The sequence below is a fragment of the Lontra canadensis genome, unplaced genomic scaffold, assembly GCF_010015895.1.
Source record: "Lontra canadensis isolate GAN:19392208 unplaced genomic scaffold, GSC_riverotter_1.0 scaffold39, whole genome shotgun sequence".
In the NCBI taxonomy this organism is placed as follows: domain Eukaryota; kingdom Metazoa; phylum Chordata; class Mammalia; order Carnivora; family Mustelidae; genus Lontra; species Lontra canadensis.
The window spans coordinates 14,954,313-14,977,360 of NW_022631033.1; the positions used below are offsets into that span (position 1 = coordinate 14,954,313).

Consider the following 23,048-nt stretch of genomic DNA (forward strand, 5'->3'; position numbering starts at 1 on the left):
AAAAGCCAGACCAAAGCTTCTTGGCTTAAAGATAGTTCATTTTTTCTTACAGTTCTGTGGGTTGACTGGGGAGGTCTCTGGCAGATCTCACCTGAACTCACTCAGGCTTGCTTAGGCGTTGAATTCAGATGCCTGGATGGTCCAGAATATCTGAACTCCATGTATCTGGTAGTTGGTGTTGGCTGTTAGCTGAGGTAACTTGGTGCTTGTCCACATGTCCTTTTATCTTCTGTGAGACTGGAGTTCTAGCATGACAGTCTGAGGACAGTCTTGGTCTCAGGGCAAATCCAGTGCACAAGCACTTACTACACCTCGGTTTGCTACACATTTGTTGATGTGACATTGACCAAAGCAAGTCATGTGGCCAAGTAGAGAGTACGTGAGTGGACTTAGATAGCATCTCTTCGAGGGAGGAATGGCAGGTTTTGTGGCCATTACTTACCTACGATGCAAGCTCTTCTCCCCTTCTAAAAGCCTATCCTTTTTTGGTAAGTAAAGCGTAATCCCAAATCATAAAAGTATTTTCTGGCCCCCTTACCTTGGCATGGCTAACATGGAAACATTGTGTGCAAATAAAAAACACACGTCATTAATAAACAGGGATTAAAAGACTGCTACTTGGATACAGTCATTAAATTAACAGACATAGGTTAAAAATGTGTGTATTCCTATCTCTAAACATGCTTATGATTAACATGGACATTCGAAACCAAGACTAACCAATATTGTAGTTCCATTTATACACTGAATTGTTCTCCCAACTAACCACTGTGTTGGGAGAAAAGAAGAACAATGGATAGAAACAGAAGAAAAGGGAACTGCACAGTAGTGTCTAGAAATGAACTCTGTACTAAGAAATAGCACAAAAGTGATGGCCAACGTAGTAGCTCCACTTGGGCAAGATAGATAGTGCTTGATGCAATAAACTGGTTATAATAAAAACCATAATGATACAAAAGCCGCTTATGTTTACATGAGGCTTTGTAATTTACAAAACGTTTTCTTACATCCTATCACATTTATCCTCATGATAATTACATAAAGTGTTCAGGATGACATTGATCCCCATTTTGTAGTTAAGGCTTAGGGTGCTTCTAAAATCATAGCACTATTAGATCGAAGAGCCAAGATCTAAAGCTATCTGGTAACTAGCCCCATTCCTATTTCACATTAAAACTTAATGCAAAACTATATATATACATAGTACATTTATATACATAGTATATATATTATATTATGTATTATATATTCTATATAATACAGAATATATGTAATATAAATTATGTATTATATATAACTATATAACTATGTGTATGTATATATATATATCTATCTATATATAGAATATATGTAATATAAATTAGGTATTATATATATAATTGTGTGTGTATGTATATATATATATATGTATATATATATATGGCAGATAAGGAAATAACTGTAAGGAAATGGTTTTTGATGTTTTACCAAAAAAATATATTCTAAAGAAAGAAATTAAGTCTTTGTTTTAGTGCTAATTGACAGAACTCTTACATGGGTTAGGATTTAGTTTCCCTGTAACTTCTAAACCAATGGAGAGAAAATGGGAAGCAAAACTGAAGCAAATTGAAGAACAAGCATCTCGTTATAAGAGGAAACCGTTGCCCTCGGTATACAGACCAAGATTGTCCAAGCCAGAAGAACCACCTTCCATTTGGAAACTATTCCATCGGCAAACTCAGGCTTTTAATTTTGTTAAAAGCTGTAAAGAGGTAATTTTCTTATCTCCTACCTTTTTTTTTTTTTTGAAGCTACTCTAACTTAGGATTTTAAAAAGAGATGTCTGTTTGTCTTCAGTCCACATGAGTATCAAAAGAATTTAGCTGTGATCTAAATATCACATTATGGGTTTTTTTTTTTTTTTTTAAGATTTATTTATTTGTCAGAGAGAGAGAGCACAAGCAGGGGGAACAGTAGGCAGAGGCAGAAGCAGGCTCCCCATTGAACAAGGAGCCTGATGTGGGACTTGATCCCAGGACCATGGGATCATGACCTGAGCTGAAGGCAGACACTTAACAACTGAGCCACCCACGTATCTGAAATATCACACTATTTACAGAAATTATGCTTATGAATTTTTGACCATCTACTTAGTATTAATAATGAAAAAGAATGGGCTATGTAGTGACAATTAAAGATTTGAAATGATGTTTTAAAGTTTTAATTGAAATGTAGTTGACATAGTATATTAGTTTCAGGTGAACAACATAGTGATTCAACAATTACACACATTACAAAATGCTTACCATGATAAGTCTAGTCTCCATCTATCACCAAAGTTACTATAATATTACTATATTCCCTATGCCGTACTTTTCATCCCCATGCCTTATGTATTTTATAACTGGAAGATTGTACTCTCATCTCCTTCACTTAGTTCTCCTGTCTCTCCACACCCCTTTGTTCAGGCAACCACCCGTTCGTTCTCTGTATTTTATGAGTCTATTTTAGATTTGTTTTGTTTTTAGATTCCACATAAAAATGAAGTCTTTTGATCTTTGGTTTTCTGTAGCTTATTTCACTTAGCATAATATCCTTTAGGTCCATCCGTGTTGTTGTGAATGGCAAGACAATGAAGTCTTCTTTTTTATGGCTGAGTAACATTCTTTGGTGTATATATACTGCATCTTCTTTATCTTCATTTATCAATGGACACAGCTATCTTTCATACCTTGGCTATTGTAAAGAAACAAAGGACATAGATTCTTTTGCATTAGTGTTTTCATTTTCTTCAGGTAAATACTGAATTACTAGAATTAATGGGTTGTATGGTGTTTCTATTCTTTTTAATTTTTTTTTTTAAGATTTTATTTATTTGTTTGACAGACAGAGATCACAAGTAGGCAGAGAGGCAGGCAGAGAGAGAAGAGGAAGCAGGCTCCCTGCTGAGCAGAGAGCCCAATGCGGGTCTCGATCCTAGGACTCTGGGATCATGACCTGAGCCGAAAGCAGAGGCTTTAAACCACTGAGCCACCCAGGCGTCCAGGTGTTTCTATTTTTAATTTTTTCTGAGGAACCTCTATTCTGGTTGCCATCATGGTTACACCAACTTACATTCCCACCAGTGGTGCATAAGTGTTTCCTTTTCTCCAAATCCTTACCAACAGTGTTATTTCTTGTCTTTTTTTTTTTTTTTTTAAGATTTATTTATTTATTTATTTTAGAGAGAGCGGGGTGGAGGAGGAATAGGGAGAGAGGGAGAGAGAGAATCCTCAAACCGACTCCCCACTGAACACTGAGTCTGATGCAGGGCTCCATCCCAGGACCCCAAGATCATGACCTGAGCTGACAAGAGTCAGACGCTTAACCAACTGAGTTACCCAGGTGCCCCCATGTCTTATCTTTTTGACACTAGCCATTCTGACTGGTGTGATACTAGCCATCAAAATCATTTGATTTGATTTGATTTGCATTTCCCTGCTGATTAGTAATGTTGAGCATTTCCTCATGTGTCTGTTGGTCTGTTGGCCATCTGTATGTTTTACTCCTTCCTTACCAATTTGGGTGGCTTTTTTTCTTCCTTCTTTTACTTGTCTGATTGCTGTGGTTAGGATTTCTACTACTGTATTGAGTAAAAGTGGGAAGAATGGGCATCTTTTCATTTTTGGGTGTGATGTTGGCTGTGGGTTTGTCATTCATGGTCTTTACTATGTTGAGGCGTGTTTCCTCTGTATTCCCTTTGTTGACAGTTTCATGGTAATGTTAAATTGGGTCAAATGCTTTTTCTGCGTCTATTGAGATGATTGTTTGATCTTTATCCTTCATTTTATTAAAGTGCTGTAGATGCTGATTTGTGGATAGAAAACCATTCTTGCGCCCCTGGAATAAACCCCATTTGATCATGGTGAATGATCCCTTTCATGTATTGTGTTAGGTTTGCCTATATTTTGTTGAAGATTTTTTGCATCTGTGCTCATCAGGGAATAACTGTAGTGTCTTTGTCCGTTTGGGTTAGAGGGTAATGCTGGTGGCCTTGTAAAACAAATTCAGAAGCATTCCTAGGGGGAAAAAATCCTTCTTCTTGTGTATTTTGGAATAGCTTGAGCACTCTGTATTAAATGTTTGGTAGAATTCATCTGTCTAGCCCTCTGGTCCTGGACTTTTGTTTTTTGGGAAGTTTTTGATTATGGATTCACTTTCATTACTAGTAATCTATCTGTACAGACATTCTATTTCTTCCTGAGTCAGTCTTTATCCATTTCTTCTAGTTTGTCTAATTTGTTGGCATATATTTTCTTGTAGTAGTCTCTTATAAATCTTTGTATTTTTGTGGATGTCAGTTGTAAATTCTCTTTTATTTCTGGTTTTTTTTTTTTAAAGGTTTTATTTATTTATTTGACAGACAGAGATCACAAGTAGGCAGAGAGGCAGGCAGAGAGAGAGGAAGAAGCAGGCTCCCTACTAGAGAGCCTGATGCGGGGCTTGATCCCAGGACTCTGGGATCATGACCTGAGCCGAAGGCAGAGGCTTAACCCACTGAGCCACTCAGGTGCCCCTCTGATTTTATTTTTGTGTCTTCTATTTTATTCTTTTTTTTTCCCCAAGATTTTATTTATTTATTTGACAGACAAAGATCACAAGTAGACAGAGAGGCAGGCAGAGAGAGAGGGGGAAGCAGGCTCCCTGCCAAGCAGAGAGCCCAATGTGGGGCTCAATCCCAGGATTTTTACCTGGGACCATTACCTGAGCAGAAGGCAGAGGCTTAACCCACTGAGCCACCCAGACGCTCCTTTCTTTTTTATTCTTGATGAGTCTGGCTATATTAATTTTGTTTATCTTTTCAAAGAAGCAGCTTCTAATTCCATTGATCTTTTCAATTACCTTTTTAGTCTTTATTTCATTTATTTCCACTCTGATCTTTATTATTTTCTTTCTTCTAATTTTGGACTTTGTTTGTTCTTATTTTGCTTGTTCCTTTACATATAAGTTTAAATTGCTTTTTTGAGATTTTTCTTGTTTCTTGAAGTAGGACTATATTGCTATAAACTTCCCTCTTAGAACTGCTTTTGCTGTGTCCCAGCCATTGCGTTTCCATTTTCTCTTGTGTCCAGGTATTTTTTTACTTCCTCTTTGATTTCCCCATTGACACCATTGACCCCTCTGACCCATTGTGTAGTAACATGTTTATTCTCCATGTGTTTGTTATTTCCAGTTTTTTTCTTGTAATTGATTTCTTATTTCATATTGTTGGAACAGATGCTTGATAGGATTTTAGTCCTTTTAAATTTATTGAGACTTGTTTGGTAGCTTAACATGTGATCTATCTTGGACAATTTTCCATGTGCCCTTGAAAAAGAATATTTTCTTCTGTTTGGGGATGAGATGTTCTGTATAATCTATTAAATGCATATGGTCTAATGTGTCTTTCAAAGCCAATACACTTTATTGATTTTCTGTCTGGAGGATCTATCCATTGATGTAAGTGGGGTGTTAAATTACCCTACTATTATTGTATTACTGTCACTTTCTCCCTCTTTGTCTATTAATACTTGCTTTATATATTTAGGTGCTCCTATGTTGGCTGCATAGACATTTACAATTGTTTTATCCTCTTGTTAGATTGATCCCTTCATCACTATATCATGCTATTTCTTTCCTTTTTTTTTTTTAATATTTATTTATTTAGTAGAGAGCATGCAAAGTGGGAGAGGGGCAGAGGGAGAGAATCTCAAGCAGACTTCCTGCTGAGTACAGAGTCCAACAAGGGGCTTGATCCCAGGACCCTGAGATCATGACCTGAGCTGAAATCAAGTGTTTGATGCTCAACCGGTTGAGCCACCCAGGAGCTCTTATGTCATGCCTTTCTTTGTCTCTTTTTACAGATTTTAAATATATTTTGTCTGATACAAGTACTGCTACTCCACCTTTTTTTTTCATTTGTATTTGCATGGAATATCTTTTTCTATCCCTTATTTTTCAGTTTATATGTCTCAGTCCGAAGTCTTTTGTGGGCAGCATATAGATGGGGTTGGTTTTTTTATCAATTCAGTCACACTTTGTCATTTGATTGGATCATTTAGTCCATTTACATTTAAAGTGATTATTGATATATATGTACCTATTGACATTTTGTTCATTGTTTTCTGGTCGTTTTTGTAGTCCTCGTTTTTTTCCTTCTTGCTGTCTTTCCTTGTGATTGATGACTTTCTTTTATTTATTTATTTATTTATTTATTTATTTATTATTAACATATAATGTACTATTAGCCCCAGGGGTACAGGTCTGTGAGTTGCCACGTTTACACACTTCATAGCACATACCTTCCCCAATGTCCATAACCCCACCACCCTCTCCCTACCCCTCTCCCCGCAGCAACCCTCAGTTTGTTTTGTGAGATTAAGAGTCTTAACGGTTTGTCTCCCTCCTGATCCCATCTTGTTTCATTTATTCTTTCCCTACCCCCCCCAAGCCCCCCCATATCAACTTCCTCATATCAGGGAGAGATTGATGACTTTCTTCAGTGTTACGCCTGGGTTCCTCTCTATTTTTTGTGTATCTGTTACAGGTTTTTGGTGTATAATTCCCACGAGGTTCATTTATAACATCTTATGTATATGGCAGTCTATAAAGTTGGTGGTTGCTGATGTTCCAACACATTATAAAAGTGCTACATTTTTACTTCCTACCTCCGTGTTTAAGTGTATGATGCTATATTTTACATCTATTTATTTTACATATCTCTTAACTAATTTATGTCAATACTTAACTACTTTTGTCCTTTAACCTTCATGCTGGCTTTATAGTGATTGATCTACTTTTACTGTATGTTTTCTTTGATAAGAGAAATTTTTTCCTGTCATAATTTTCTTCTAGTTATGTTCTTTTCTTTTCCACATAAAGAAGTCCTTTTAACAGTTGTTGGAAAGCCAGTTTAGTGGTGATGAACTTTTTAAAATTTTGTCTGGAAACTCTATCTCTCCTTCATTTCTGAATGGTAATCTTATTGGGTAGAGTATTCTTGGACATAGGTTTATTTCTTTCTGTACTTGAAATAAATCATGTCATCCTCTTCTGACCTGCCTAGTTTTTGCTGAAAAAAAAAAAAAAATGCACCTATAACCTGTGGGTGTTCCCTTATATGTAACTGGTTGCATTTCTCTTACTGATTTGAATAGTCTATCTTTAAATTTTGACATTTAGTTATCATGTGTCTGGGTGTGCACTTCCTTGGATTCATCTTGTTTGGGCTCTCTTTGCTTCTTAGAGCTGTTATTCTTTTTTCCTTCCCCAGGTTAGGGAAGTTTTAGGCTATCATTGCTTCAAATAAGTTTTCTCTCTCTTTTTCTCTTTTCTCCTTCTGGGGCTTCTATAATGTGAATGTTTGTGCCCTTGATGTTGTCCCAGAGGTTCCTTAAACTATGGTTATTTTATTCATTTCCTTTTCTGTTCAGTGTTCAGCTTGGGTGCTTTCCACAATCTGCATCCTCTAATCTGCTCTGATTTATACTAGTGTATTTGTCCTGGTGATTTTCTTAACCAGATGTAATAGGGAATGGGGACTTGTTCTCAGTTCTCCTGTTGTAGGCACCCGTGCAGGAGCCCGATGTGGGGCTTGATCCTTTTTCTCTTCATGGAGGACTTCTGTGCCTGTGCTAACTGTTCTGCTTGTGGTTCTCCATACCAAGGTTTGGTTCCTATTTTTGCTTTAGCTCCTCTTACCCTTCTTGATGTGGCCTTGTTTTTATGTCTTTTGTCTTTAGCTGTGGAGGATCTGTTCTGCTGGTCTTTGACTGCTTTCAGAGCAAGTTGCCTTACTTGTGGCAGTTACTTCAGTGTGTCCATGGGAGGTGAACTCAGCATCCTCCTATTCAGCCTTTTTGTCCTACTCCCACATAATGATATTTAAAAGAAGCTATGCTGAGGGGTCTGGGTGGCTCAGTCGGTTACGCATCTGCCTTTAGCTCAGGTCATGATCCCAGGGTCTTGGAATCCAGCCCAGGGTGGGCTCCCTGCTCAGCGGGGAGTCTGCTTCTCCCTCTACCTCTGCCTGCTGTTCCCCTTGCTTGTACTCTCTCTCTCTGTCAAATAAATTTAAAAACAAAACAAAAGAATGAATAAAAGAAGTTATGCTTAGAGGAAAAATGACCATATCCATGGACTGAAAAATAATAGAATGACTAGATTTTAGTGAACTAAAACAATACCCACAAAAATGTGAGGAAATGAATGAGTGGAGTATGAAAATTTGAAGGATGAAATGAGGAAGAAAAATGGAACTGAAGCAATAGGAAAATAAAATGTCTCAAATAGTATAGTGTAGAGTTCATAAACCCTGGGTCTTAAATCATACCACCAAAGCAAACATGTATTTAACTTTCTGTGCCCTCCTTTTGTGCTTTGGAATAATAGAGTGGATTTATAATAGTAATTTCCTACTTATTAGGTAACTGGGATTAAGGAGTGGTTGCTGGCTGCTACCCTTGCAAATGGTCTGATGCTCAGAAATAAACAGATGTGTATTGTACATCATTTATTTGGCACTGTGGGAAATATAAAGCATGAAAAGGTGCATATGTGAAGTCAAGCATAAATATATTGTGATTCTGATCACTGATACTATATAAAAACTCAGTGTGCTTAAAATTTTTTAGGATGAAGACCCTTTGTTCCCTTGTAAAGGGAAGCTAACTCAGATCTCATCAGAAGAGTTTAGGAAATAGGGACACCTGGGTGGTTCTATCGGTTAAGTGTCTGCCTTCAGCTCAGGTCATGATCCCAGGGTCCTGGGATTGGTTCCCAAGGTCCTGGAATTGAACCCCATGGCAGGCTTCCTGTTCAGCAGGGAGTCTGCTTCTCCCCCTGCCCCTTCCCCTGCTCCTATGCACAAATGCGCTCTTTCTCTCTCTCTTTCCCTCTCTCAGATAAATAAATAAAATCTTAAAAAAAAGTTTAAGAAATAAAATAACAGCCTTTGTGTTCATTTTGTGTAAACCCAATTCAGGTATCGGAAATTAAAATCCTGACAAGTTCATTTGATCTTGAATTAGAATAGGAGTATGATTGCTAAAGTTAACAATTACCAACTATAAAATTTATCTCAGGAAGATTGTTTTAATGTCAGTAATGTAGTCCCTCATTGAAATCTCACTTCTGAAAATGGAAGTTTTATTTCCTCGATAGGCTTAACAGCTACCATTAACTAAGTGGAAAGAAAAGAACTTGTGTATCCCTCTAATAGAAGAAACTCTTTGGGGCAACAAATGCAAATGGTTATATCAAGTGCCACAGCCATTAACCTTAAAAAAAGTGTCTTCTAGAAAAGACTATTTATAGTCTTACACTTGTAAGACTATAGTCTTACACAAATGTTTTAAAAATTTAAAACATTTTAAAAATTTAAAAAATTTTTTGCCCACAGGTTTTTATATGTACTAGAGAATTTATTTAGTCTAAGTCATATTTTTTTAAAAGATTTTATTTATTTATTTGAGAGAGAGAGAGAATGAGAGAGAGGGAACATGAGAGGGGAGAGGTCAGAGGGAGAAGCAGACTTCCCACTGAGGAGGGAGTGCGATGGCGGGACTCGATCCCAAGACTCCAAGACCATGACCTGAGCTGAAGGCAGTTGCTTAACCAACTGAGCCACCCAGGTAACCCTCGCCTTAGTAATTTATAGTAACATTTAGGTTGTTTTAAAAAATAAGTTTTAAATGGGTGGCACAGTCAACTGAGCCTCAGACTCTTGGTTTTGACTCAGGTCATGGTCTTGGTGAGATCAAGCCCCATTGCAGGCACCTCAGTTAGCACAGAGTCTGCTTGAGATTCTCTTTCTCTGTGCCCATTCCCCTAATGCATGTGTGCTTTGTCTCTCTCTTTAAAATGAATAAATAAATGAATAAATAAGTTTTTTTTTAAGATTTTATTTATTTATTTGACAGAGATCACAAGTAGGCAGAGAGGCAGGCAGAGAGAGAGGGAGAAGCAGGCTCCCTGCTGAGCAGAGAGCCCCATGCGGGGCTTGACCCCAAGACTCTGAGATCTTGACCTGAGCCGAAGGCAGAGCCACCCAGGTGCCCCAATAAATAAGTCTTTAAAAGAAATAAGTTTAATTTCATAAACTAGAAAGTGAAGCTATAATAGGAAGTCAAGCTAGAGTGATTGAAAAGTGATTTTTCTCCTTTTTTTTCTCTTTTTGGTCTGGATATTTGAATGGTTTCTGCCTTGAACATGTATTACTTGAGTGAATAAATATAATTAGATTTTGATTGACATAGTCACAATAATTCTTTTTCTTTTTTTAGGAATAAAGATGCTCAAATTCCAATTTTCCAAAATTTGATAAAATTCTTCATGAGCATTGACTAGCTACAGTTGTTTTTGGATTTCTGCTTTTATTAATTTTTCTACTGTTATTTTTGCTCTTATAAAGGATGTTCACGTATTTGCTTTGGAATACAAAGTGGGCGATGGGCAACGTATTTACCTGGTGACAACCTATGCTCAACTTTGGTTTTATTACAAATCCCGGTAAGTCCGTCAAGGACAACACATTAAAGTTACATTTCCTTCATCTAGTAATGTTGGTGAAATTAATGCAGGCTGAATTAACTGTTGTGGATCTCCATCCCACATTTGGTTACTCCTTTATCCGTAAAATTGAATTCTGGAGCTTCCGTGTCATAGCAGCACTAAATGATCTTACGAGGTGCTGGGAGAAAAGTCAGGGGCAATCTTGTGTGTATTGTGAGTTCTTGTGCATGTGATGACACAATTCCCCCATAACTTTTTGTTCAAATTACAAACCTTTTACTTCTATAGGATGCCATCTGGATTTCACTTAGCCCAGGTCATCATTTATTTACCGAGGCAGTATCTATTTTTATTAACCTGTGTTAAAGTCCTGTCTCTTGATCCACATGTGAGCGCTGCAAACTCTTTGAAGTCAGGTGATTCAGAATATGTTTCCAGCCAATTTTTCAAATACTATTTTCCTAATGAAAATACAAAACTTAAAAATTCTTGTAAAAAGCTTATCCAATCCCAAGAATACATGTGATCCTGGGATTCCAGTTCGAGACAGAAAGTTCTTTTCTCAGACAAGATCCATTCTGTCATGACACCAAGAATAAAGAAGGGTCATACGGTGTCAAAATTATCTGTGAATAAATAACAGCATGAGGTTGACCATATTTTCAGGTAAATAATGTGACCACATATGATTGTTACATCTTCTTTGATGGAAGCTCTTAATAATACGATGATCCGTAAACCCACAGGGGAGCAATTGTTCAGTTTGTCATGTCTTCATTATGCCATAGTTATGTCATTAAATCACAGTTAGTCCAGTATCTTGAGATATAAGATCAACTACCATGATTCAAAAGGTATAAGATATAAACCTAACAATCTTGAACTATTTAATTCAGGAAAAATCTCTTACACTGCTATGAAGTCATTCCTGAAAATGCTGTGTGCAAGCTTTATTTTGATTTGGAATTTAACAAACTTGCCAATCCAGAAGCTGATGGAAAAAAGATGGTTGCATTACTCATTGAGGTAAATTACAAGCTCAGGTTTTTCTCCTTATATCTGTAGATCCTTTTATTCACGTATTCATTCATTAAGTGAATGCAGCCTGTGTAATATTTGGGTCCTGTGTTTTACCTCCTTTTCCTTTTCCTCTTGAATTTTCGTTTCTTAATATGACTTCTCTGAATAAATTTCTAAAATGGTCAGAGATTTAATTTAGGTCCATATATATTGTAATATTAGTATATCTATAAAAAATAGACTTGAGAGGGGTGCCTGGGTGGCTCAGTTGGTTAAGCAACTGCCTTCAGCTCAGGTCATGATCCTGGAGTCCCGGGATCAAGTCCCACATCAGGCTCCCTGTTCTGTGGGGAGTCTGCTTCTCCCTCTGATCTCTCCCCTCACATGCTCTCTCTCTCTCTCTCTCTCTAATAAAATCTTTAAGAAAGGGGCACCTGGGTGGCTTAGTGGGTTAAGCCTCTGCTTTCAGCTCAGGTCGTGATCCCAGAGTCCTGGGATTGAACCCCGAGCCGGGCTCTCTGCTCAGCAGGGAGCCTGCTTCCTCCTCTCTCTCTCTGCCTGCCTCTCTGCCTTCTTGTGATCTCTCTCTGTCAAATAAATAAAATCTTTAAAAAAAAACAAAAACAAAACAAAACAAAAGAAAAAGAAAGTCCTAGCAAAGAGGGGGGCCTGGGTGGCTCAGTCAGTTAAGCATCTGCCTTCAGCTTGAGTCATGATCCCAGGGTCCTGGGATCCAGCCCCGCATCAGTCTCCCTCCTCAGAGGAAACCCTGTTCTCCCTCTCCCACTCCCCTGCTTGTGTTTCCTCTCTCACTGTGTTTCTCTCTGTCAAATAAATAAAATATTTTTTAAAAAAATCTTTAAGAAAAAAGACTTGAGAAAGGTGGCAGTTCAGAAACTTTGTTTTTAAATTATATATTAACTCTGTTGCAAGTAGCTGACTGATAAAAGTTAGGGAAAGTAATTTTTACTGTAAAAATTGGTTACTGAGCTGAATTTTCAAGAATTAAAAATTATGTCCTAATTTTTGTGCTGGGAGGAATTTTGGAAATTATTCTGTCTTACACCATCATAAAGGAGTCTAAGGTCTAGAAAAACTTAAAACTCCTATTCTAGGTCCTATAATATTGGTAAAACATGATCTAGAAGTACAGTTATCCTTGTTTTTAACAAAGAGAAAATACTGTCATTCCAGTATGTATTTTTGGTTTAGCAGTGTCAACTGGGAAGTTACTAACAAAAGGAATAATATGGGCTAGTTCAACAAAAGTCTATTAATGTTTTCTTATAAGATCTTTTAAGATTTTATTATATTAAGTAAATATAATAAAATATAAGTTATTATATAAGTTATTAAACTTATATTGGCTATTATTTGGGCTGAAAGTAGTATTAACATTTATTGATTAGTTTGTTTTCTTTCTTTTCAAAAATTTGTTAAAGTTTTTATTTTATTTTATTTTTTATTTTGAGAGAGAGAATGAGCGAGCCAGGGGAGGGGCAGAGGGAGAGAGAGAATCCCAAGTCAACTCCACGCTGAACTCAGAGCCAGATGTGGGCCTCGATCCCATGACTCCGACATCACGACCTGGGCTGAAATCAAAAGTTGGATGCCTAACTGACTGAGCCACCCAGGCACCCCTTAATTTTTGCTTTTCTTTTTCTTTTTAGAAAGAGAGTGTATGCACATGTGAGTTGGGGGAGGGACAGAGGGAGAGGGAGAGAGAGAATCCCTGAGATCATGACCTGAGCCAAAATCAACAGTCGGATGCCCAACTGACTGAGCCACTGAGGCGCTCCTTAATTTTTTTCTCTTAGATGTTAACTATAGATGACACATTTTATAATTTTAAAAATATATCTTAAAATGTTTTTGATAAAGAGTATCTGCTGATTATGTTGAATCACTCTTTTAAAATTTAAATTTTTTGAAAAATGTATGCAAATACATAAAAAAAAGTCATGTAATATTAGCTTTTTCTTGGCTTCCCCCCTCCTTTACTTAGGTTTATTTATTTATTATGAAGTATAGTTGACATCTAATATTTTATTAGTTTCAGGGCTATAACATAGTAATTTAACACGATATACATTATATAAGATTCATCATGTTAAGTCTGGTTTCCATTTGCCACCATATAAGCTTATTATAATATTAATGACTATAATGCTTACATTGTTTTGCATACATCCCTGTAACTTACATATTTTATAACCACAAGTTTGTATCTGCTTCACCTATTTCGCCCATACTCCTACTTCCTCCCCTCTGGCATCTGCATTTTGTTCTCTGGATTTTTGAGTCTGTTTTGGTTTATTTGGTTTATTTTGTTTTTTAGATTACGCAGGTAAGTGAGACCATGTGGCATTTAACTTTCCCTGTTTGACTTATTTCACTTAGCATAATACCGGTGCTGACAAGTGGCAAAATGTTACTCTTTTTCATGGCTGAGTAATTTTAATGTGTGTATATATACCACATCTTCTTTTTCCATTCATTTGTCATGGACACAGGTGTCTTCCATATCTTGGCTATTGGAAATAATGCTGCAATAAACCTAGGAATGCATGTGTCTGTTTGAATTACTGCTGTTTTATTCTTTGGGTAAATCCCCGGGAATAGAATTGTTGGACCATTTGGTAGTTCTATTTTTCACTTTTTGAGAAATCTCCATACTGTTTTCCATAGAGGCTACACAATTCGCGTTCCCACCAACAGTGCACAAGGATTCCCTTTTCTCTACATCCTTGCCAACATTTGTTATTTCTTGTCTTTTTGATATTCGCCATTCTGGCTTGTGTGAGGTAATACCTCGTCGTGATTTTCACTTGCATTTCCCTGATGATCAGTGATGTTAAGCATTTCTTCATGTGTCTGTTGGCCATCTGTATGTCTTTGGGAATAGGTCTATTCAAGTTTTCTGCATATTTTAAAAATCAGATTTTTTTTTTTTTTGGTGTTGAATTTTAGGAGTTCTTTATATATTTTGGATATTAATCCCAATCCCTTATCAGATATATCTTTTGTAAATATCTTCTCCCACTCAGTAGATTGTCTTTTTGTTTTGTTGATGGTTTCCTTCAATGTGCAAAAGCTTTTAGTTTGATACAGTCCCAGTTGTTTATTTTTGCTTTTGTTACACTTTACTGAGGAGACAGATCCAAAAAATAATGCTAAGACAAATGTGCAAGAGATTATTGCCTTTATTTTCTTCAAGGAGTTTCATTGTTTCAGGTCTTCAGTTTAGGTCTTTAATCCATTTTGAGTTTATTTTTGTATGTGATGTAAGAAAGTGAATTGTTTTTCATGTAGCTGTTCAGTTTTCCCAACACTATTCATTGAAGACATTGTCTTTTATCCATGTATATTCTTTCCTTCTTGGTCATAGAATAACTGACCATTTAATTGTGGGTTTATTTCTGGGCTCTCTATTTCCTTGATTAATATGTGTACTTTTGAGTCAGTACTTACTGTTTTGATTACTGTAGCTTTGTAGTATAGTTTGAAATCTGGACGTGTGATACCTCCAGCTCTGTTCTTTTTTCTTGAGATTGCTTTATCGAGTTGTGGTCTTTTGTAGCAATGTCTACACAACTAGGCTTACCTGCTGTATAGCAGTGTGTGTGCCCCTAGGAGCAGGGGAAGGGGCAGAGGGAGAGGGAATCTTAGGCAGAGCTGAGTGCTCTTTCCCATGACCCTGAAATCATGAGCTGAGCTGAACCAAGAGTGGGACACTTAATTAACTGTGTCACCCAGCTGCCCCCAGATTATTTTAGGTAATATAATCTTCATATGTATTTACATGGAGATTAATTTCATTTATTGGTTACTTTGTATAACAAGTGTATAACCCAGTAAGTACTTTTCCTTTTGAGTCCCCCTGTGAAGAGGCATAAATTAGATTAACTCTTATCTTAACAGTTGGTTAAGAAGTAACTGACTAATAATAGCTAGTGATAACATATCATCCTTTGAGGCAATGACAACTGATGAAATTTAATAAGCCCCTTCTGCCAAATGGAATGGACTCTGATGCTAGTGCATTTATAGAACTATACTGACAGGTAACATTGCTCAAATAATCATATTTCTAACTTGTGGATCATATAGTTTTAATATATAAATGTCTTTTTTTTTTTTTTAAGATTTTATTTATCTGTTTGACAGAGAGAGATCACAAGTAGCCAGAGAGGCAGGCAGAGAGAGAGGGAGAGGGGGAAGCAGACTCCCTGCTGAGCAGAGAGCCCGATGTGGGACTCGATCCCAGGACCCTGAGATCATGACCTGAGCCAATGGCAGAGGCTTAACCCACTGAGCCACCCAGGCTCAGTCTTACATTTTTATTTAAAGTTTAACTTGGGAAAGTTGACTTAGATGATTAGGATTACTTTTTGTTTGTTTGTTTAACCTAGGCAGTCAGTACATTTATTCCGTATAGCTCCAAAATATAAAACCGGACTTTATTCATTGATCAGAAATGTTTCAGCCTCTAGTAAGTGTCAGTGTGTTTAGGCACTCGGAAGACCACGGGTTAGCCCACAGAGACCTAGCTTCTGCCTTCATAGAATTCATAGTCTCATGGGGGATAACAAATTAGGATAGCTTTAGTTACCATAATTTAAAAAGGGGCTTAAACAAGATAGAGCTTGATTTCTCCCTCATGTAGTGTCTGGATATGGCTCTGTTACACCAGAGACCAGGCTTGTTGCTTTGCTGTTTCCTGAGATGTTGCCTTTATGTACTCTGTCCAAGTGGCTCACGACCACAATGTCTGCTTTCCAGTCAGTGGAAGACGGTGACTTCTCCCATGTCACCGGGCATGCCTCTCCCCCGTAAAAGCATAACTTGGAAATCACCTGCTTTCCTTCTGTTCATATCCCATTGGCCTGAACTTGGTCATGTGGCCACACCTTACTGCCAGGGAGTCTGGGAAGTGCGGTCTTTATGCTGGGTGGCCTGGTGTCCAGGTGACAGCATTCTGTCTCCACAGAAGCAGTAAAGAATGGATGGTGAGGGGTAGCCTCCGTAAAGTGGACACCCAAGTCAAAATAATCACACAAATTCACGTAAAACTGTGGCCCTGTAAGAACTATAATCGGGGTCAGAGTGTGAAGGGGGAATGGATGTAGAGGAAAATTGAGGAGGCTTCTGAGAAAGTGAGAATTTATTGAAGAATACAGAGAGCATGGGAGGGGTTATTACGATGATGCAAAAATAACATGAATAAATATAAGTTCGGTATCTAAGTGCTTGGCAGTTTATAAGCCTTTTGCTCATGTCAAGATAACCATGTATGGTAGTTCTTAGTAACTTCATTTTGCAAGTGGGAAAACAGGTTTCAGAAGTGACTTGTTTTGTGGCTGCACAGCTACTGCTTTTAAGCAGAGACGTATGCCAAGCAATGTGCTAACTTTTTACTCTCATCTGATCGTTTACTCCTTAAAACAAATCCCAGAAGTTAGGTCAGATTATAATCCCATTTTGCGGTCAAGGAATGTAAGGTTTGGACTTGACCGAAGTCACACAGAGCTGGTAAGTGGCAAAGCCAGTAATCAAACCTAGATCTTTCTGATTCCAAATCGGTGCTCTTACCCCTGGGCTTGCTGCCTTCTTACACTGCATAACTGCCTTCAGTGTCAGTAGCACCTCGCCCCAGAGGGCTGAATTTTTGGAGGTAGATTTTGGCTCAGTATGTCTGAGGAACCTTCCAAAAACTAAAACTATGAAAAATGAAACTAGTGACTTTTTAACTCATAGATGATACTTGAAGAGATGATGCTTAAAAAGAAATATATTTACTCTGCTTAAAAAGGAGTATATTTATTGTGATTTTGGAGGAGATTAATATATAAGATAAATTGTTTGAATTTTAGGACGTCTTTACTCTTGAGAGTCTATGACTCTCAGAACTTGTGGGATAATTTAAATGTGATGTATATTTCTATGTATCAGTAATTTGGTGAAATTGTTACATTGTAAATATTCAGATAATAAAATTTAAAAATGAGGGGCGCCTGGGTGGCTCAGTGGGTTGAAGCCTCTGCCTTCGGCTCAGGTCATGATCTCAGTGTCATGGGATTGAGCCCCACATTGGTCTCTCTGCTCAGCGGGGAGCCTGCTTCCTCCTCTCTCTCTCTGCCTGCCTCTCTGCCTACTTGTGATCTCTGTCTGTCAAATAAATAAATAAAATCTTTTTTTAAAAATAAAAATAAATAAAATAAAAAATGAGTTAGAGTTGTACCAATATATTTGAATTTCCTCATGGAAAAATTTTAAAACAATTTCAAATACTAATTATTTACATTTTACCTGTGTTTTTAGCATGTTTGTAAAGCACTTCAAGAGCTATACAGGGTTAATTGTTCACCTGAAGATGTTTTCAACTTGGATTCCAGCACTGATGAAAAATTTAGCCGTCATCTAATATTTCAGCTTCATGATGTGGCATTTAAAGATAACATTCATGTTGGTAAGTGTACTGTTTTTTAAAAAGTCATGGAATTCTGTTAAAATCCTCATATTTTCCTTTTCCTCTTAAGGTTGTGTAAGTATTTGTCGGGTTTTATGGTTCTTGCCCTATCCTAAGTAATGAAGTGTGATTTTGCACATCTTCAGGATTTGCCTTTAGTTCTAGACCTACCTTCCTCTTCTGGACACATTTCAGACATGTTAACCTCCTCAGGACGCCCTTGGCATTAGTGCCTCCAGCTAGAGATTGTGAGATGGTCATGCATTGCCTGGTATGGGTTTCTGCTCCAACAGGAGACATTTCAGAAGTTTCCTGGGTAATGCACGAGAGGCCCAGTTCAGATCTTATCTGTGGTGCATCAGAGCTGTATTTCTGTCCTTCGCTTCAGCCTTGCATTAGCCTTAGCTTTTAGTCTGTGAGGACTGGGGCTTGGGCTCCAAACCGCACCTGGAGAGGCTTTTTTATTGTTTATTGCTCTAGACTGAACCTCAGGATTGGGAAAATGTCCACATATATAAGCCCGAGAGTGTTTGTCTGGTACCGGACATTGAGAGATGCAGGCCCCCGTATGGAAATGGAGTCAGTCTGAGGGGGAGCAAGTAGGCAGAATGGGAAACACTGAAAATCAAGGTCTGAATAGAAGCCCAAATCCCGATTGTTGATGGGAGCAGCAGTAGAACGAGTATTTCTAGCTCTGAATGGCAGATGATTAACCAAAGTGCATGTGATAGGTCATGCATTTCAGAACTACAGTTGTGTGATAGTTTCTCGGGTACCTAGGGGAAAAGGCATGAACATAGTCACTAAAGGACTAGCATAGAAGTCAGGAACCTAATTGCTAAATTAGACTAATGCTAGGTCACAGTGACCTAGTTTGCTATGTTTGAGGGGCTCCTATTATCTCCCTATTTTGTGTTGCATCATTGGACATTCCTTCTGTCTTTCTTTCATCCCTTAGATATTGATAATTGTAGAATCTCTTTTGTCCCTCTGTTCCCTCTACCCATAACCTTGATTATCATCTGCTCTCAAGTCAACACATAGATGGTAATCAGAGCCATAAGTCTTCACCTTCAGCCAGGATTGTCCTCGATGCCAGACCCATACAGCCAACTGCCTATTAAACATTCCAACATAGACACTTCAAACTCAGCATTCCTTGACCACATGCCTCATTTTCCCCCTAACCTTGCCCTTTCTCCTGTGATATGTAAATCAGCAAGTAGTATCCATCATCTGCCCAACTGCCCAAGTGGAAATGCTGGTGTCCTCTCCGAGCTCTGTTTTCTCTCAGCCTCCTTATTCAGTCAGCTGGCTGGACGGATCTGATTGTGCCGCTGATGTGCCTCAGCCTTCCGGGACTGCTCGTCGCCTTCGGAAGAATGTCCAGATGTCTTAGTGTGCACAGAGGCCCGCTGTGCGCTAGCCTCCTCTCACACCACCTGACCCTTGTAGTGTAAACCCTGCCAGTGTTTTGTTTGGTTGTAATGCGACTGCCTGACTTAAGCTTCGATTGCTGAGGCATCCGTTTCCAAGACTGCTGTCTCAGTAAACGTGGGCCGCCACACCCCACCCACTAAGGCTCTTCAGATTCAGAAATCTTTTTTTTTTATATGTATTTTTAAAGATTTTATTTATTTGTTTGATAGAGATCCCAAGTAGTGAGAGAGGCAGGCAGAGACAGAGGAGGAAGCAGGCTCCCTGCTGAGCAGAGAGCCCAATGCGGGGCTCAATCCCAGGACCCCGAGACCATGACCTGAGCTGAAGGCAGAGGTTTTAACCCACTGAGCCGCCCAGGCGCCCCGGATTCAGAAATCTTGATTGAGTTCAGTAACTCACCTTTTGGGCGTCTTGTTTTCTCTTCCTTGCTTTAAATTCCTGCTTATGTTTTAAATTCACCAAGAAGGCATGAGCCCAGGTCCCCACCTGTGCTTGCGCTCCCTACCTGAGTGCGTGCTGTGTGGCCCCAGGTAGACTGTGTAATTTTCAGGTCTTATAAGTAATAGACCTTTATTTTTTCAGAATTTCCTGATGATTGTTACTGAAGGGCCTCTTGTAGTCATAAATGAGAGTCACAAGGGCCAGTCCTGGTACAAAATAGGTCTTTTTTCACCAGGGCCACATTTTCTCTTGTCCGTGGGCCTTTGGACTTTTGGGTGCTGCTCTCTGAAAAGACATACCACAGTTACCTGGTCTCAGTGTAGATATCATCAGATGAACAGCCATTTCTGTCACATCCCTAAGACTAAGGATGGTGTTTCATCTGGGTTGTAGCGAGCCCAGGACTTCTGGCATCCAAGCATTCAAGCACTTCGGAGGTAGTTTTTCTGTTGTCGTCGTCGTTTGTATTCTTTACTTAAGTTCCACGTAATGTTTCTTTAGGGCAGGGACAGTTTCTTATTCACTTTTTATTTTTCCAGAGCTTAGCGTGTAATAATGTCTTTATCGATAATAGTGCCACAGCAATAAAATACAAGCAGGCATTTGATAAGGATGTGGGGAGTGGAAGACTGCTAAGAAGGTTCTAGCACCGAGATCCCCATGCCACGGTCTTAAGCAAGACGTGTCTTTCATCCTGTTCACTCCTGGAGTCTGCTCTGCGGCTCCCAGCGGAAGGCTGAGCATCGAGACTGGTTGCTAGAGAGGGCGGGGAATAGAGATTTGTCAGGTAATTAGCAGTCTCTGCTGCAGATGTCTTCTGAAAGCAGAAGACATTCAAGCTGGCTTTAAATCCGATTTCCTTAGAGAAACAAAGTAAGAAAGGCTTTACTGGCAGGACAGCTTACACAGAAGTATGGAGATACAAGTTTGAGGCTAACCTGGGGCGGGGAGGGCAGAGGGGGCCGAAATTTCTTTCCTCCAGAATTATGGACTGCCGGGACCGGAGATGCAGAGATGATGAAATTAGGCTAAGATTTCCCCTCCAGTTCCCGTCCCTCCACGTATGTCTTGGTGACATTTGTAGCTCCCCTTGTCAGCCTGCCAGAAAGTAGAATTAGAGTAAGCGTAAGCAATCAGAGAATGTTGGCCAAGTGTGTAAGTTTGCTCTGCCTGAAACACACCTCTGCCAGCCTGCTGTAGGATCTGAAATTCCTGGGATTGATACGTTCTTTTGAGTTATCCCCGGCAGTAAAACACCTGTCCCTGCATTGATGAGGAGGGCAAGGGCAAGGGCGATAAGCCTGGGGAAGGAACTGGAAGCCTGTGCTGGACTTTCATGCTGCTGACACTGTCATTGTTGTGTCCTGGCGACCTTAGCTCCCTGCCAGAGATTAGAGGACCGCCTGGCCTGCCGAGGGCGCCCTTCCCAGGCAGTCCCACCGCCGTGCCTTCACTTCTCCCACTGCTCCCGTCAAATAGATGTAATTTCCGGGAACATTAACGTTACCCATTTATGTTCGTATTGCTTTGTTGCCCTGTGCTACATCATGATTTCTTTTTACTCAGTATTTACCCTCAGTTCCCTCATTCCAGAGATAATCGTGCCTGTATATCAGTGCAAAGATCAAATGCTTCTACTTTCATTTTGATGTATAGTGTTTTATGAGCTACTGGGTTTGTTTCATTGAGCAGAGAGTAATATGGAGAAAGAGAATTTTGAATTTAAAGCATGTGTATCCTGTGATTTAAAAGTTTAAGCTGGTGGCATCTGGGTAGCTCAGTCGGTTAAGCATCTGCCTTCAGCTCAGGTCATGATCTCAGGGTCCTGCGTTCGAGTCCTATGTTGGGCTCCCTGCTCAGTGGGGAGCCTGCTTCTCCCTCTCCCTCTGCTACTCCCTCTGCTTGTGCTCTCTCACTCTCTGTCAAATAAATAAATAAAATCTTTTTTTTTAAATATATATATATATATATATGTTTAGATTTTTATTTGTTTATTTGACTGAGAGATCACAAGTAGGTAGAGAGGCAGGCAGAGAGAGAGAGAGAGAGAGGAGGAAGCAGACTCCCTGCCGAGCAGAGAGCCTAATGCGGGACTCGATCCCAGGACCCTGAGATCATGACCTGAGCCGAAGGCAGAGGCTTAACCCACTGAGCCACCCAGGCGCCCATAAATAAAATCTTTTAAAAAAAGTGTAAACTGTCTGGTAAATAAAGTGACAAACCCCGACAATAGCAGTTTTAGAAATTAAAATGAAGTTTCTCTTACCACACTGCATTTCTCCAGTATTGTTATATATGAAGCAACTTAACCAAATTCTCACTTGAATATATGGTATAAATGGTACATGAGAGTTCCAGAAGTTCTGGATTGTTGTACCATCTTTTCTTGGTAAAGGTAGGCCTGCTAGTCGTTAGAGCTCTTGGAGTAAGTGCTGAAATGCCATACACGTATTTAATTGCTTTCAGTCTGGGCTTCAGTTACGGTGCCACAGCCCGCCCGTCTCATGGCCAATGAGAAGGAAAAGCAGGAGGAACAGTAGTTGTGGAAGTGATGGCTGGGAATGTCGGGGTTTCCAGGGCATATTATGGCAGGAAAAGGAGAGAGAGGCAGCTCTGAGAAATCTGACAGCCTGACTCAAGGAGATGATGGCGGCGTTTATGTGCGTTACCCTGGCAGCACTGCTGATGCACATAAACCTTTCATTCTTTAACCCATTAATTGTCAAGACACATTTTACTCAATTTGTATTAATAAAAGTGTTGCTCTCGGGGCACCCTGGGGGGTGGCTCAGTTGTTAAGCACCTGCCTTCGACTCAGATCATGATCCCAGGGTGCTGGGATCAAGCCCTAAGGCGTTGGGTTCCCTGCTCAGGGAGGAGTCTGCTTCTCCCTCTCCCTTGACCCAACCCCTGCTTGTGCTCTCTCTTGCTCGGCTCTCTCTCTCTCTCCAATAAATAAATAAAATCTTTAAAAATAAAATCAAAGTGATGCTTTCTTGGTGACCGTATGTTAGGCCCAGGTTGATGGTAGTAACAGTGACACCTCTCCTCAAACCAACCTTCCGTTGTAAGATGATCTATTTACTTATTTTTAACTTTTACACTGGAATAAAAAAGTTTATTTTAAAATAATAGTAATTAGAGAATCTTGCAGGTCAGGTCACTGGTT

The 23,048-nt window shown here is 39.1% G+C and overlaps 1 protein-coding gene across 6 annotated transcripts in view; it reads left to right on the forward strand.

The window, feature by feature from the left end:
- PRIMPOL (primase and DNA directed polymerase) overlaps nucleotides 1-23,048 on the forward strand; it is a 58,191-nt gene that overhangs the window by 3,086 nt on the left and 32,057 nt on the right. For all 6 annotated transcript variants that reach the window (XM_032869889.1, XM_032869888.1, XM_032869887.1 and 3 more), the window contains exons 3-6: nucleotides 1,512-1,751; nucleotides 10,409-10,506; nucleotides 11,406-11,535; nucleotides 17,851-17,998. In XM_032869889.1, coding sequence (XP_032725780.1) covers nucleotides 1,572-1,751; nucleotides 10,409-10,506; nucleotides 11,406-11,535; nucleotides 17,851-17,998 — 556 coding nt within the window. In that variant the 5' untranslated portion in view covers nucleotides 1,512-1,571. The remainder of the gene's footprint in view (nucleotides 1-1,511; nucleotides 1,752-10,408; nucleotides 10,507-11,405; nucleotides 11,536-17,850; nucleotides 17,999-23,048) is intronic.